The sequence below is a fragment of the Python bivittatus genome, unplaced genomic scaffold (genome assembly GCF_059951505.1).
Source record: "Python bivittatus isolate LINGU-HERP-01145 unplaced genomic scaffold, Pbiv_v1 ctg000700_np1212, whole genome shotgun sequence".
NCBI classification, from domain to species: domain Eukaryota; kingdom Metazoa; phylum Chordata; class Lepidosauria; order Squamata; family Pythonidae; genus Python; species Python bivittatus.
Window position 1 is genome coordinate 39,645,809 of NW_028277098.1, and position 14,217 is coordinate 39,660,025.

Consider the following 14,217-nt stretch of genomic DNA (forward strand, 5'->3'; position numbering starts at 1 on the left):
CAAACAATTAAAAGTATTGTATTGAATCTTTATAACACCACAAGAACATAGTAAAACCAAAGGAATTATTTATTCTATTGGAATATATTTCGAAGCTTGCACTGGATTCATTTTTTATTAAAACCATTTCTTCTGAACACAGGGTTACTTTTTGACAACAGTGCTATGTTAGGTTTTGAAAAAAATGTGTAGCTCTGTGAAATAAATGTTAAACTGTTTATTAAAACTTTCTGTGCCCAATGTTCCAAACTACATGAACACTAACTGAAGTTACAAGATTCCAAAATAACCCATGGAGTAGAAAACTCAAGTTGTTGAACACCACATATTTACAAAAGAAATCTCCTGGGGATCATATCACATGCCAGTGATGGGAAGGGTAAAGCAAGCAGGAGCAGGCCCCAGCCAAATGAGTAGGATTATCTATTTTCTTTTTTTTCTGACACTCTCTTTTTCCCATTTTCTCTCTACCTTCCTTTATAGACAGCAAACTGCTCGGGAAGGGACAGATGTCCCAGAGATCTGAATCTTTAAAGGACTTTTTACATTAGGCTGAAATTGCCTATCCAGAGTATGCATGTTCACATAGGAGTAATCCTGATTTGTCAAAAGAATTTACTTCTAGAGGTGAGCTAAATATCTTGAGCTTGAAATGTAATGATTTTGGAATATCCTTTCCTGATCTCAAAATGGGCCACTCTGAGTTTACAGATAGTCCCCAGGGTTAAGAACGTCCGGTTTATGGATGACCCATAGTTAAGAATGAATCCTATTGTAGTAAAATTCAAGTTAAATATACAATGATTCGAGTTAAATACACAATGGTTCGAGTTAATTACACAATACTACTTATACAGTACTATAAAATAATACTGTTCCAGCTTATATACAAATTTAACTTAAGGGCAGACCTTGGGAATGGAACTCATTCTTTAACTGGGGGACTACCTGTTTTGGAAGTGGCCCATCCTTCATATGGGACATTATGATCTTCATTTCAATGATGGACCACCAAGAATCACTCAGTTTGATGACAGAACATTTCTAGGTTGGAAATTTCCCATCTTGATATGTTTTGCATGCCTCTACTTATTTCTGAGTAAATATTAGAATATTGTTATTTGTCTTCATATTGGCAAATAGAAAACAGAAAGAAAAGTAATCTTGAAACAGCACTACATGTGGTATTAATGTGTTGAATGGATCTTCCATATTAAAAACTGGCACACACAATGATTGTTCTTACAAAACTATCATCATGATTAAATATATCTCACTAATTATTCCTCATTTTAAACATATTGTAATTAGCTCACAATATTAGGCTAATAAAATAGAAATATTAAAGTTTAATACAACGAGTGAAGTAATAATACATTTTATAATAATTTGTACATTATGTTTGAAAAATGTTTACAGAGTTTTGACAGGGCATTAAATTAGCAATGTTTTATTTTAGTGATATTAGAATTAAGAGTCTGTCAGCATTTCCAATACCACTGTCTATTTTTAGAATTTAATTTGGTTACTAAATTCTGCTCCAGGATGAACTTTTAAAGACAGTATTTTAGTATCAACTATGTTTAAAGAAATGACTGTTATTAGCTTTCAAACAGGAATGATAGATCAATGTATTTACCACTGAAAACATTTTATATTCCTTTATCCTAATTAGGTTTGTACTTTTTTGTAAGAAAGAACAAAAAGGCATACTGCCCTCTAATCTCATTCTCGTTTGAATACAAATGCTCAAATACAGTAAAAATTATTCCAAGTCACTACAACTTGGGTCATCAAATAAGAAGGCAAGAATTTCTAAAATTATAACATAATGTGCTTCAATAAAAAATTCCACTTGGCATTGAAATAGCTAAGAAGAAAAGCTTTGTTAATATAAAATCTACCTAGTTCAGCTTTCTTTTTTCTCCCCATCAAAAGATCTGTGTATCTCACTAAGAACAGAAACATATTTGACTTTCATATCTGAATTTTAGTTTTTGAAAAATGTAGAACAAATTATTACCTTGTTGCTTGTTCCCCCCCATCACCCCCCCGGCTTTGGGCACTCTAGCCTGTATCTAACAGGAATTATTCTGCATGGTTGTAGATCACCTAGTACATGGAACCTGATAATTGGACAACGTAAATGGGTTCTCCATGCCCTTACTATGGCTAAAAGACTGATATTGCCGCACTGGAAAGATAAATCTATGGCCCCATTCACTCAATGGATTGAAGACCTGATTGCACTTGCTACTTATTAGCAGATTGCCTGTAGACGTAGACTTGTATGGACAAGTAAAATGAAATATGGGACTCATTTATACAAAATACAGTTGGTTAAAAAAACAGTCATATAAATGCATTAGAAATATATATATTCTTGAATAATATTTACATTAGGTAAGTATATATAGAATTGTAACTGTTCACTGTTATAATAACATATACTATTTTTTCCCTTTGTCATATTTCTTTCACTTTTTTGTAAAGTACTTTTTATGTTTTTTTTCTCTTTGACAATGTATGTATCTCCATTAATATCATCATTGCGTTTTGTTCTTTTTCTTTTTTGTTAGTAATTAAAAAGCTATAAAAAATAAATATAAAAAAATGGCTGTAGATCACTGCCACTCTCCATCTAAGGGCAAACAATATAATAGATAAAATGCATATCATGCATCTACCCTCTTGTTTGCTTTATTTATTCAAGAGTAAGTGGATTTTATTTATATTACTAGTTTTTATATATGTGTTATATTTATATCCTCCCTTTCTTACAGATGCTCAAGACAGCATTCATAGCACTTCCTCCTCTAATTTTCTCTCACTGCTTCTCACTGTGAAGTACCTCAGGCCAAAACTCACCCAGTGAACTTCCATGTCTGAAGATGTTCAGATCTTCCTAATCCTAATCCAGGACCTTAGCCTGTACACTTTACTGGATTTCATTTCATTTCATATCATCCAAGAATTCAAGTGGCTTACCTAATACCCCCTCTTAATATTTTCCCACAACAACAAGCCTGTTGACTAGCCCAAATTCATCAAGAAGTAAACAAAAATGGTATCCTTACAGATTGTGTGCCAGATGTCTCACTCCTTCTCTAGCATTTTGTAATCTCAGAAGCAAAAGACCCAAAAGACTAGATAATATAGTCACCAGTTTAATAACACTGAAGTATGTCACCATCAAAATTACAGCTAATTGTTCAGTATTGGCCTTCTTGATACTGGTCTCTTTCAATGTATGGCTACATTGGGTAATGCTACAATGAGTAATTCTATTGCTTGTTATTTAAGCAATAATAATTTTGAGAGCAATAAAAACATTTGAACACACCAAAAAGGTTGTTTCCCAATAGAATGTTTGACTTACCAATTGCATGTAGCTTTTGCTTCCTTTCATTTTCAGAGTTGTCTCTTTGCTCTTGAGGTTCCTCATTTTCACTATCAGTTTCCACACCAGTTAAGTTGAGCATGTGTGGATGCCCTGGAAAAGTTCCAAAAGCTTCCCATCAATTATGCAATCAGGCAAGAACTCTGAACTTTTCCTTTGTTTTGTTCTAAAATAGTTCCAACTCGATATGATATTCAACGTTCCACATTATTCCAAACATACTATTACCAAATCTCAAATCCTCAGATTTGATACTCAAACTAGTAAAGTTATATGCTTTTCCAATTCCACTACTCCAAAAACTACTTCAAGATGTAGAAGGAAATCTCAAAAACTGAGAAATTACTGAACTATTCTAGCTTTCTAAATGATTTCCCCTCCCACATGCCATGCACTGCTTTGGAGGATTGAAGCTTTCAAAGCAGACTTTGAAAGAGCAGAAATCTGCTTGATGCAATGTAGATTTCATCCAGAGTGTCAGATCTAAAGGAGAAATATGTCTGTTCTGAGGTTACCAAAAAATGTTCCATAATCATTTAATCTACCTTTCCTCAAGACAGCTTGTCATGATGGTGGAAAAAATGAATTAAGCACAATAGAATTTTAAAAACAGACCAAGGAGCATTGGTTAGAAAGAGTAACTGAAAGTGTAGCAGAAACAACAAGAAAATAGATATACTGTGGTTTCCTTTAAAAGCCAGTAGAGGACAAATCCTGTAGACTTCTAGAATAAAACTTAGTCATCCGTTTTTCACTATGAAGTACACCAAAAATATAGCTAATGTTATCCTTTGGTTGCAATTATTGCCATCTACTTGGGGAGATAGGCATAGCAACACCTGTAAAAATAAAGGGTAAGTGTAAGAGTGAAAATGTGATTTTTCCTTCCCAGCATCTTTCTTGCCTCAACTGGTAAGCCTTTAAGGATTTAAAAATATCTTCCATAGACAAGCTACATGTTAATTTTTGAGCCTTCAGGAACAAACATATATCCAAGGGAACCAGTCTGACTGATTCTTATAATCCAAGTGGCTATATTATTTTGCTGTCACAATGTATGGAAGCTGCAGTCTCCCTACCTCAGAAAAGGACCAAGTCTAACCAGTTCTGCTGGCTTAACCAGCCTTGTAAGTAAGTGGGACAGTAGAAATCAGTTCAAAATATCATGGTGCTCATTAAGCAATCCTGAGCATTTTGCCTTAACTAGAAAAGAATGCAGATATAGTGAAGGAACTTTACCTCTATCAAACTCTCTTTCTGGAGATAAAGTAGCATACTGTGGTTTCTTTCGAAGCAATGTCAGATGTACAACTGGTCCTGTCTTGCGTAATGCTTCCACAACTTCTTGGTTGGTATAATTTTGAATATTAATTCTATTAACCTAAAGTATACAAAGTTACACAATTCTTTTGAAAATGATAATCCACAACACAAATTAGGTTTCTTGAATGAGATAATCATTTATCTTATGCAATTATGACTAATTATTGCACAAACTTTGCTCTCTCACCTTATATAAAATCATGCATGCATAGGTAATGTGGGAAAAAACTTTTCTCCCTCTCTTGTAAGGTTAGAACTTGAGATGGTTGAGATGGTCCACTGAAACTAAATGCAGGGTGAATCAGATATAGATATAGATTCCAGCACATTATTATCAATAAAGGTAATAATAATAATTTATTAAATTTATATGCCGCCCGACTTCCAGTGACTTTGGGTGGTTTACAGATTGTTTAAAACATTAAAAACAAGAAACAAAAAGAAGAGTAAAGATGGCAGGATGACAAAACCAGATGGAAACAAAGGAAAACACCCCAGGTTAAAAGGAGGTCATTCTTGCCAAAGGCCTGGGCAAAGAGCCAGGTCTTCAAGCCCCTTTGAAACACCAGCAGGTTGGGGGCTCTTCAGATCTTGGGTGCAACCTCATCCCAGAGGGCAGGTGCTCCTTCAGAGAAGGTACGCTTCTGGAGTCCTGAGCATTGCTTAATTTAAGAAACCTGGAATGTGCCGACCCTGCAAGATTGGATCAGCCGGGCAGATACTATGGAAGACAGGCAGTCCCTTAAATAACCAGGCCCTATGCCATTAATTAAGCTATGCCACTTGCTGCCACAGTTAGGGTAATAGCAGCAAATCTGGATCATTTTAAAAGAGGACTGGACATGGTCATGGAGGTTCAGACTATCAATGGCTACTAATTGTCATGGTCGCTTAGTCCTTCCTGAATCACAGACAGCATGCCTTGAATACCTGTTGCTGGCAATAGTGGAAGGAAACTACTGTCCCCCATTCCAGACTTGTCAACTTCCCAAAGTATCAGTTGGGGACACAGAATGCTGGTCTAGATGGGCGTAGGACTTGGTACAGCACATATCTTATGTTTTTATACCACACAATTCTGTTATCCCAGGTTCAGGTATTCAGGGACTGATTCCCCCCTCCCCCAAAAAAGAAAAGCAAAGGAAAACAAGAGAGCCCCTTTCTATGAATGCAAGTTTACATTCTATTTATGAAGGAGAAACCAGGGCCTTGGCCATTATTATCTACTGCACAGCATATTACACTTTCCCGATAAGAGACCTTATGGTCACCCTTTATACTTCTATACGTATTAGGAGTTTCCATCTCAACTTCTCTTCTGTGATGCAGTGCAACATGAATGGAGATTCTTGCATGGCAGAATGCATTCTAATGAGTGATTCTCCCAGTAAAGAATTGGACCACGTTTATAGTGTATCATGGTCCTATAGTTTTAATTCATTATTGCAAAGACTCAATTATAACAGAAACCTAATTAATTCAACTCCTCCATCCTCCAAATTGCATCACCAGAATTCAGCAGAACACAAAATAGGAACCGATGTAATCAAGTAAGAAGTTGATTGCTCCACCCTCTCAGGAGATAAGTAAGACATTTCATTCCCTTTATAGCCAGGAACTGGACTAGATGAAACAACACACAAAGGATGTATGGTTATCTTCTAATACTCACCTCTCTTCTCAGCCTTTCTTACAAAGCGACATTATTTTGGGCAGGAAGAAAAAAAACTAGCCTAAAAAAGTAGGCTAGAAATAGTGTTTTCTAGGAAGAATCTGTCTCATTTCCTCATTAAGTTTGGAAATGTCATACAAGCTATTATGGACAATTAATTTCCATGAACAGAATGTCTCCCCAAAAGCTGGTGCACCAGTTTTCAGCAAGACTTGCTCTCCACAGAAATATTCTGTGTGTCAAAAAAAATAAATGGAAGACTGCTACGTTTTAATCTTAGGTACCGCAGATAATTCAGGTAGAGGTAAAAAAATGTTACTTTCTTGTATTGAAGGCAGTTGCAGACAGTTGCTTCTTATCATTCCAGCAAGTATATTCAGGTACATTAATATGTTGAATAAATTAGCAATATTCATTACTTTCCCTAAGTACAGGTAGCCCCTGGGTTAAGAACAACCCATAGTTAAGAACAGAGCCTGTCGTAGCAAAATTTGAATTAAATACACAATGATTTGAATTAAATATACAATGGTTCGAGTTCATTACACAATTCTTCTTATTCAATATTATACAATAATACTGTTCCAGCTTACATACAAATTTGACTTAAGGACAGACCTTAGGAATGGAAATTATTCTTAAACTGGGGACTACCTGTATTTACTATAGACCATGGCATCTGGCCCCATCAATTCCTGGCAAATAGAAGGGGTAGAAATGGAAGCAGTAACAGACTTCATTTATTTGGGCTCCAAGATCACCGCAGACGGAGACTGCAGCCATGAAATTAAAAGATGCTTGCTCCTTGGGAGGAAAGCTATGGCAAGCCTAGATAGCATATTAAAAAGCAGAGACGTCACCTTGCCGACAAAGATCCACATAGTCAAAGCTATGGTTTTTCCAGTAGTAATGTATGGCTGTGAGAGCTGGACCATAAAGAAGGCTGAGCACCGAAGAATTGATGCCTTTGAACTGTGGTGCTGGAGAAGACTCTTGAGAGTCCCCTGGACTGCTAGGAGGTCAAACCAGTCAATCTTAAAGGAAATCAACCCTGATTGCTCATTGGAAGGATCGATAATGAAGCTCAAGCTCAGATACTTTGGTCACCTAATGCGAAGAGAGGACTCTTTGGAGAAGACCCTGATGCTGGGAAAGATTGAAGGCAAAAGAAGAAGAGGACGGCAGAGGATGAGATGGTTAGATAGCATCACTGAAGCAATGAGCATGAAACTGAGCAAACTCAGGGAGGCAGTGAAGGACAGGAAGGCCTGGCGCAATATGGTTCATGGGGTCACGAAGAGTCGGACACGACTTAACGACTAAACAACAACAACAACAAAAATCCTCTTTCTCCTCAAAAATACCATATTCTTCCAAACTAGTTGCTCTAAAGTACCCTTCATGGCATGGCCCCAGTTGACCCACACAGCTGGAATGACTGCCTGCTTCTTGTTATCAAAAAAGATTTACATCATGGGATTCATTCCCAATTGCACATGAAGGGCATCTCAACCAACAGAAAACCTACAGCAGTAATGCTTTACAATGTAAGAACAAATGCCTTTGTAAGATTCAACTTACTGCAATAATTTTGTCCTTGACTTTTATATGACCGCTGTGATCTGCAGCACTGCCAGGTATTATGCTTTTTATGAAAATCCCTGAAGCTTCCCCTTAAAGGAGGAGAATGAGGGGGAGGGGAGAGGGAGAGGGAGGGAAAATGTACACATAGAATTAGCATATATTGAATATTATAGTTTCACACACATTTTAGAGCATCAGTGTTCAGTGAATTCTTATACTGCTCCACTCAGAATGGGCAGTGAGTGCAGGGGGCCTTACTCTTAGGTGAGTATATGTGACCTGTGGCCTCCCAAGAATCTCATCACCAAAATTCTGCTATGGATCACCCATCTCAAGAGCCAGTTTTATTTAAAAATGAAGGAAGTTCCAAAAAATTTATTGTAAGCTTCTAGTATCTCTTTTGAGTGAAACAATTATCCCAATTTCATTTGTAAAGCCTACCCTTTGGGCATCACTATATCACTGCCATACCAATGGGTGGTCTTTAGAGCCTCCCTTCAAAATATTAAAAATGAAGTGCAGCCCAATTTATAGAATACATCTTTGATACATTGAAAAAAAAAGTTTTAATTTAGTTTATGTATAGTGATCACTGGTCAGGTGTTTAATTTACTATTCAAGTTCTATGAATGTTTCTCTGTTTCAATTCCTCAATCTGTTATGGTATTGTAAGATTCTATATTAGGATCCATTTTTCTGCTGTACTTGGAGCTCTTATACTGTATGTATTTTTTATATTAATTATATGTTTATCCTGATTATTTACACTTATTTTCCCCCCAACTGTTCCTATTTTGGGAAGATTTCTTATTTTTTTATTCTGAATGTCTGAGACTTCCATGTTTCTTGATATTCGTTAGCATTTTCATAGTTGATTTCAGCTTTTTCATAAATGTCCTTTTTTTCCCATTTAGGCTTGAATACAGTAACTCTTAGCCTTCCTTTAGCCCATAGAGGGCAAACATTTGATGGCTGCTGAAAATTTTGATGGAGACTAATCTTTCTATGTTACTTAAAGCCTCTGGGGCTAAGTAATACTTCACAGAGAAAGAGCAAAGAACCCTCTCTCCCCCCATTATTTGACAATGTTGTTGTCTACCTCAAACACATGTTCAACAAATTCTCTGATCTAGCCTCTTCCTTCACTGATCAATACTACACAACTCACCTGAATCAGAAACTCCAGAATATCCAACAATTGTTATACCAAGACTCTGTCCATCCTTTTTAGTCAACTTAACTTCATGAATTTCATTTTCCTAGGAAATAAAACCATACCTTTCTTTCAGATTATATTAAGCACTTCACCTTTTACCAAGAACTTTTGTAATTCATTACCTAATTAAAGCCTTTTTCAGTTCAAAGATCCAAAGACAACAGGTGTGTATTGTTTTCACAATGTCAGTGTTTTTGGTGTTCAAATATATTGTGCTTAAGAAGTCTTCTTCAATCTGGTGCCCTCAAGGTGTGTTGATATGGAAAACTATTCTAAATGTTCATTTTTGTATTTCCTTCTAGAGCTTGATACTGGTTGCCAAAGAAGAATCCTTGCATGTTCAGATATGCAAATGATGAGATTGAGGTGGTAAACACTTTATATTGATAAAATATAATATATCTAAGATAACACTGAACTGTTAATCAGGGATCTAGGTAACGTTATGAATTAACCGGATCAATACACAAGAATGGGATATGAGTTTGATGACATGAAACAATATTTAGAATAAGCAAAACATGCCTTTTCAGGTCATGCAGTTCTACCAGTTTAGGACAGAGTGATAGCACATTTTAAGTAGTTATATATGTTCCAATTCAATAGCCTCCATTTGGTGGCTAAGAGAACAAAGATGATTGTTATTTTGACAGCTGACACAGAAAATCCCACAAGAATTCTTCCCTTCCCTAGCAGCAAAAATATGAATACTGAAAAAAAAGAAGACAAATCAGCCATCAATGGACACATAGAGATAAACCATATTTCCATACCATTTGAAAAGAGATGATAAAAACCCTAGGAAGGAAACAAAAAAGCTAGAACACATCCCCTCCAGCAGCCAACACTCAGATAAGCAGGAATCAACACCAGACAAACAATCAGCCAGAAAACAATATAATCAAGGAAACACCAAAGAGGAAACCATATCCCTACCAAAAGTGGCAGGGAAGCTACTATATACAAACAGGCAGCAAACCCCACATGCACCCGCACTGAAGATGTTACCTAGTTGGGTAATGAAATGTCTTCAAGCAAAGAACTAAGCTCAGAGAGCCCCAAGAACTCCACAGTTCAATCCAGAGCTACATATATTCTCTTCTTTTGGAATAAACTAAGAATTGGATATATGTTCATGACACCTAAAAAAAAATCAACTCTGTGTAGTTGTAACCCCATGGGAACCAAAAATAACTAAACAAACGTGTTAAGCTAGGAAGAAGACATTTAGTGCCCATGGCACCCTCCACATATTACTTTCTGAACGTCTGAACATTATTGAACCTACTTTGGACTTCTGAAACAGAAAAAAAAAGAATCTATCTTTTTTGAATCTGCTGCTGAAATTTCAATATTAATTAAATATTTTCATTGTCACTGTCTGGATTTATTTTTATATCTGATTTTATTGTTTTTCTGATAACTCTAAACATTAAGACAGATTAAAAATTAAAAATATCAAGAAAAATAAATATAACGAACAAATTATATAGCAATAACAATTATAAGCTGATCAAATGAAAATGTTTCAACCATTCCTGCCAGCAGAAAATTTTATTTGAAATATTTTTTTATATAGTCCTTCAGCAATGTGTACTTCAGGACAATTTACATACAAATATATAAACTGACAAACAAAAGGTAAGATGAGCTAGAAAACACAGCTGTCAGCTCTGTAAATCTGAGCTAAAATTGATATTATCTAAATCACTGATACTTTGTGACCTTTTCAGGGAAAGGCATTCCATAACTTGGATGCTGTAGCTAAAGATGACATGGTTGGTCAAGGAGAAGACATTAAAAGTGAAGTGGGTTGATTGTGGTGATATAGTAAACTTATAGTAGTATTGTTTGTCCTACAAAGGCAAAAGGCGTTAAACTCAATGATGATAACATTATGTAGACAATGATTATAACTATTATTAGACTTAGTAAGTATTAAGATCTATTTAGGAAGAAATTAGCATTATAATTTTTCAGACTAAATGAAAATTCCAGTGGTGTAATCTGATGCTAGCATTAAGATACTTACTGTGTCAGATTCTCTGTCCTGAATAGTAAGTAATTCACCCACAGGATCAGCCGCAGGAGTTGGCGGGGTTGTAGTTATTTCACACAAAGGAGATCTTGCAACTACCATCTTAACATGGTTTCCACAGTTTCTCAACACTTGAGCGACCTGCTCGCTACTCATTCCTTGTACATTAATACCTCCAATTTCCAAGATGTGATCATCAGTTCTAAGTTTGCCATCCTTCAAGAAACAGGCAATATTTTACAAAGTTAAAATTAGCAATTGAAATGGAGTGCTTTTTATAACTTTTAGTTGTATTTTTAATTATTAAAAATACAAAATATGTATATTTTTACAAAAACATAAACTTCAATATAAAATACCACCACATTAAAGCAATGCTGCACTAGATGTTATGCTGAAAAATAATGTCAAATAGTAAAAATGTCTTGTCGAAGGCTTTCACGGCCGGAATACAATGGCTGGTGTGGGTCTTCCGGGCTGTGTGGCCGTGTTCTGGAAGTTTTGTTTCCTAACGTTTCGCCAGCATCTGTGACCGGCATCTTCAGCAGGAGCACAGACAGGAGCAGTTCTCTCTGTGCCCAGGATGATGTGATCCTGTTGCGGGTATTTATATATAGCTGAACATGCTCTCAAGCACACTGGACACAAAATCCTATTTGAAAACACAGAGATACTGGACAACACCAACAGCCACTATACCAGGCTATACCGGGAAGCCATTGAGATTCACAAACACCAGCACAGCTTCAATAAAAAAGAGGAGAGTCTAAAAATCAACAAAACCTGGCTACCAATCCTGAAAAATACAGCCTGCAAAAGGTCAACGAACTCAGCTCAACCACCAGGACATGTGAGCAGTTCACACAATGAACATACTAATCACCCCCAGCAGCCACTCGTTAACAACTCAATAGAAGAAAAAACCCTGCCTAATCCCCAGGAAGATACACACATATTCTGACACCAAAACAAGCAGCCACTCGTTAACCCAAACCCCACATCCCCCCACACACCCCTAACCCCCCCACACCCCCATCCCCCCCAGATCTCTATAAATACCCACAAAAGGGTAACATCATCCTGGGCACAGAGAGAACTGCTCCTGTCTGTGCTCCTGCTCTCTGAAGATGCCGGTCACAGATGCTGGTGAAACGTTAGGAAACAAAACTTCCAGAACACGGCCACACAGCCCGGAAGACCCACACCAGCCATAGTAAAAATGTCATTAAAATTTACTGAACAATCAGCACAGTTTTAGCACATAATGTTCAATTCATACAGAAAAAAGTAACAAAAAGAGAGAAAAGAAACTAGTGAACGTATACATAAATACATAAATAAAACTTATCAAAATATAACTTCTATGATTCTGCAAGAGCTGCTCACACACTGTCGCAGCTATTTCTCTGAGTTGGAGATATCCAATAACCATGAATTTTTCTTATTGAATCAGCTGCTTATTTATAATTCCTCTAAAGGAACTCAATCCACATGAAGAAACCACTAACACATGGTTTCTTCATATTCTTGAGGAAATAAACTCTCCAACAACCATATCTGCAGTGATTCTTCCAATCATCATTATCTTTATTTTTTTGTTGTTGTTCAAAATTTAACTTCATTAGTCACCTTTTTGTACTGTATCACATTCCCGGACATTCAGAATATCATAAACTATGACAAGGTGACATAATTTTGGATTCAAAAATATTTTGTTTTGTACAGTAAATGAAATTCTCCAAAGGAACAAAAGAAAAAAAAAACATTCCTTATAATGAGATACTGTTGTTGGGAGGGAGAAAAGTCACATTTAGAATTCTGTATAGAACAGACTAGCCCATTTTTTTAATAAGTTATTGCCATTTCAATGCAGGTTTGACAATCCTATAAGATGTAATATCTTTCAGTATGGCTGAAATACATAAAAGCAAAGAAGATTACATTTTCTCTTGAAACAGATTCTCCAAAGACTTGAAGTTAAGTCTCAATTGCCATCAAGAATTTTAGTCAATGGACTGTATCCCGCAGCTTGTCCAGTAACACGTTGCACTTGCAACTTTGTGATTATACCTTCTTCGCACCATCAGGGTATGGTATACAATTAAATTATATTAAATTGATATGGTATGCAATCAAAACAGATACAACCAACTGCTTGGAAGCCTCTCCTGCCTACAAATCCTGATCATATCCTGATCAGTTAGGAAACTGTGCACAAGACTAAGCAAGATGGGAGGGGGAAAAGAAATTAAAAGATGATGCACAAGTCCACTGTTTTTCATACACACAGTGCTCCCTTATGGCTTCTGTGTTGTCACTCTTCCACATATAAGTCTAACGGCTACAGCATTACCAAATCTTAATTTCAAATGATACACGTTTTTAATATTCCTCTTTTTACTTAAGAGCCAAAACATATATAAGAAGCCAATCAGGCAACCTGGGACACAGATAGTGGTGACAGTTATCTTTAACCTACTTTTAATCTACATTTATACATTCTAGTAATTAAGCTTGGATGATTTCAGTTTACTTTCATTTTAAGCAGTTGGGGGCTTTTGCCAAATGTTTGCATATGCATGCCATCTAAGAGACCATGTGTAATAGAAGCAATGATAAGTTATCAAGAAACGGGAGAGGGAGACTTTACTATAAACTGACTCCTTTTCCTTGTTCCACAATGCTTCATCTCAGCTGATGCGGCAATGGAGAGATGACATGTAACAATAAAGACACTGAGAGGTTGGGACAATTTGATTGCTACCTCCTTTGCCACAATGAAATGAATAGCGTTGCTGGGACTGGTTTTGCTTGTTAGTTGCTAACATAGTAACAATTAGTGACAAGAGGTGGGCACAGCTCATTTCCCATCCTTCTCCAATACTGCTGCTTCCAGTCTAATAAGGCAGGGTGAGACCAGGTGAATTAGGTCAAACATCTCCAGTGGATTATTTCATTGTTTGGTTTCCTTTTCCTACTATCCT

At 36.3% G+C, this 14,217-nt stretch overlaps 1 protein-coding gene across 2 annotated transcripts in view; it reads right to left on the bottom strand.

The window, feature by feature from the left end:
• Positions 1 to 14,217, bottom strand: part of PATJ (PATJ crumbs cell polarity complex component) — a 154,657-nt gene that overhangs the window by 123,675 nt on the left and 16,765 nt on the right. For both annotated transcript variants that reach the window (XM_088154302.1, XM_088154301.1), the window contains exons 9-13: positions 11,228 to 11,449; positions 9,148 to 9,238; positions 7,977 to 8,068; positions 4,640 to 4,781; positions 3,380 to 3,493 (exon numbers count right to left, since the gene is read on the bottom strand). In XM_088154302.1, coding sequence (XP_088010428.1) covers positions 3,380 to 3,493; positions 4,640 to 4,781; positions 7,977 to 8,068; positions 9,148 to 9,238; positions 11,228 to 11,449 — 661 coding nt within the window. The remainder of the gene's footprint in view (positions 1 to 3,379; positions 3,494 to 4,639; positions 4,782 to 7,976; positions 8,069 to 9,147; positions 9,239 to 11,227; positions 11,450 to 14,217) is intronic.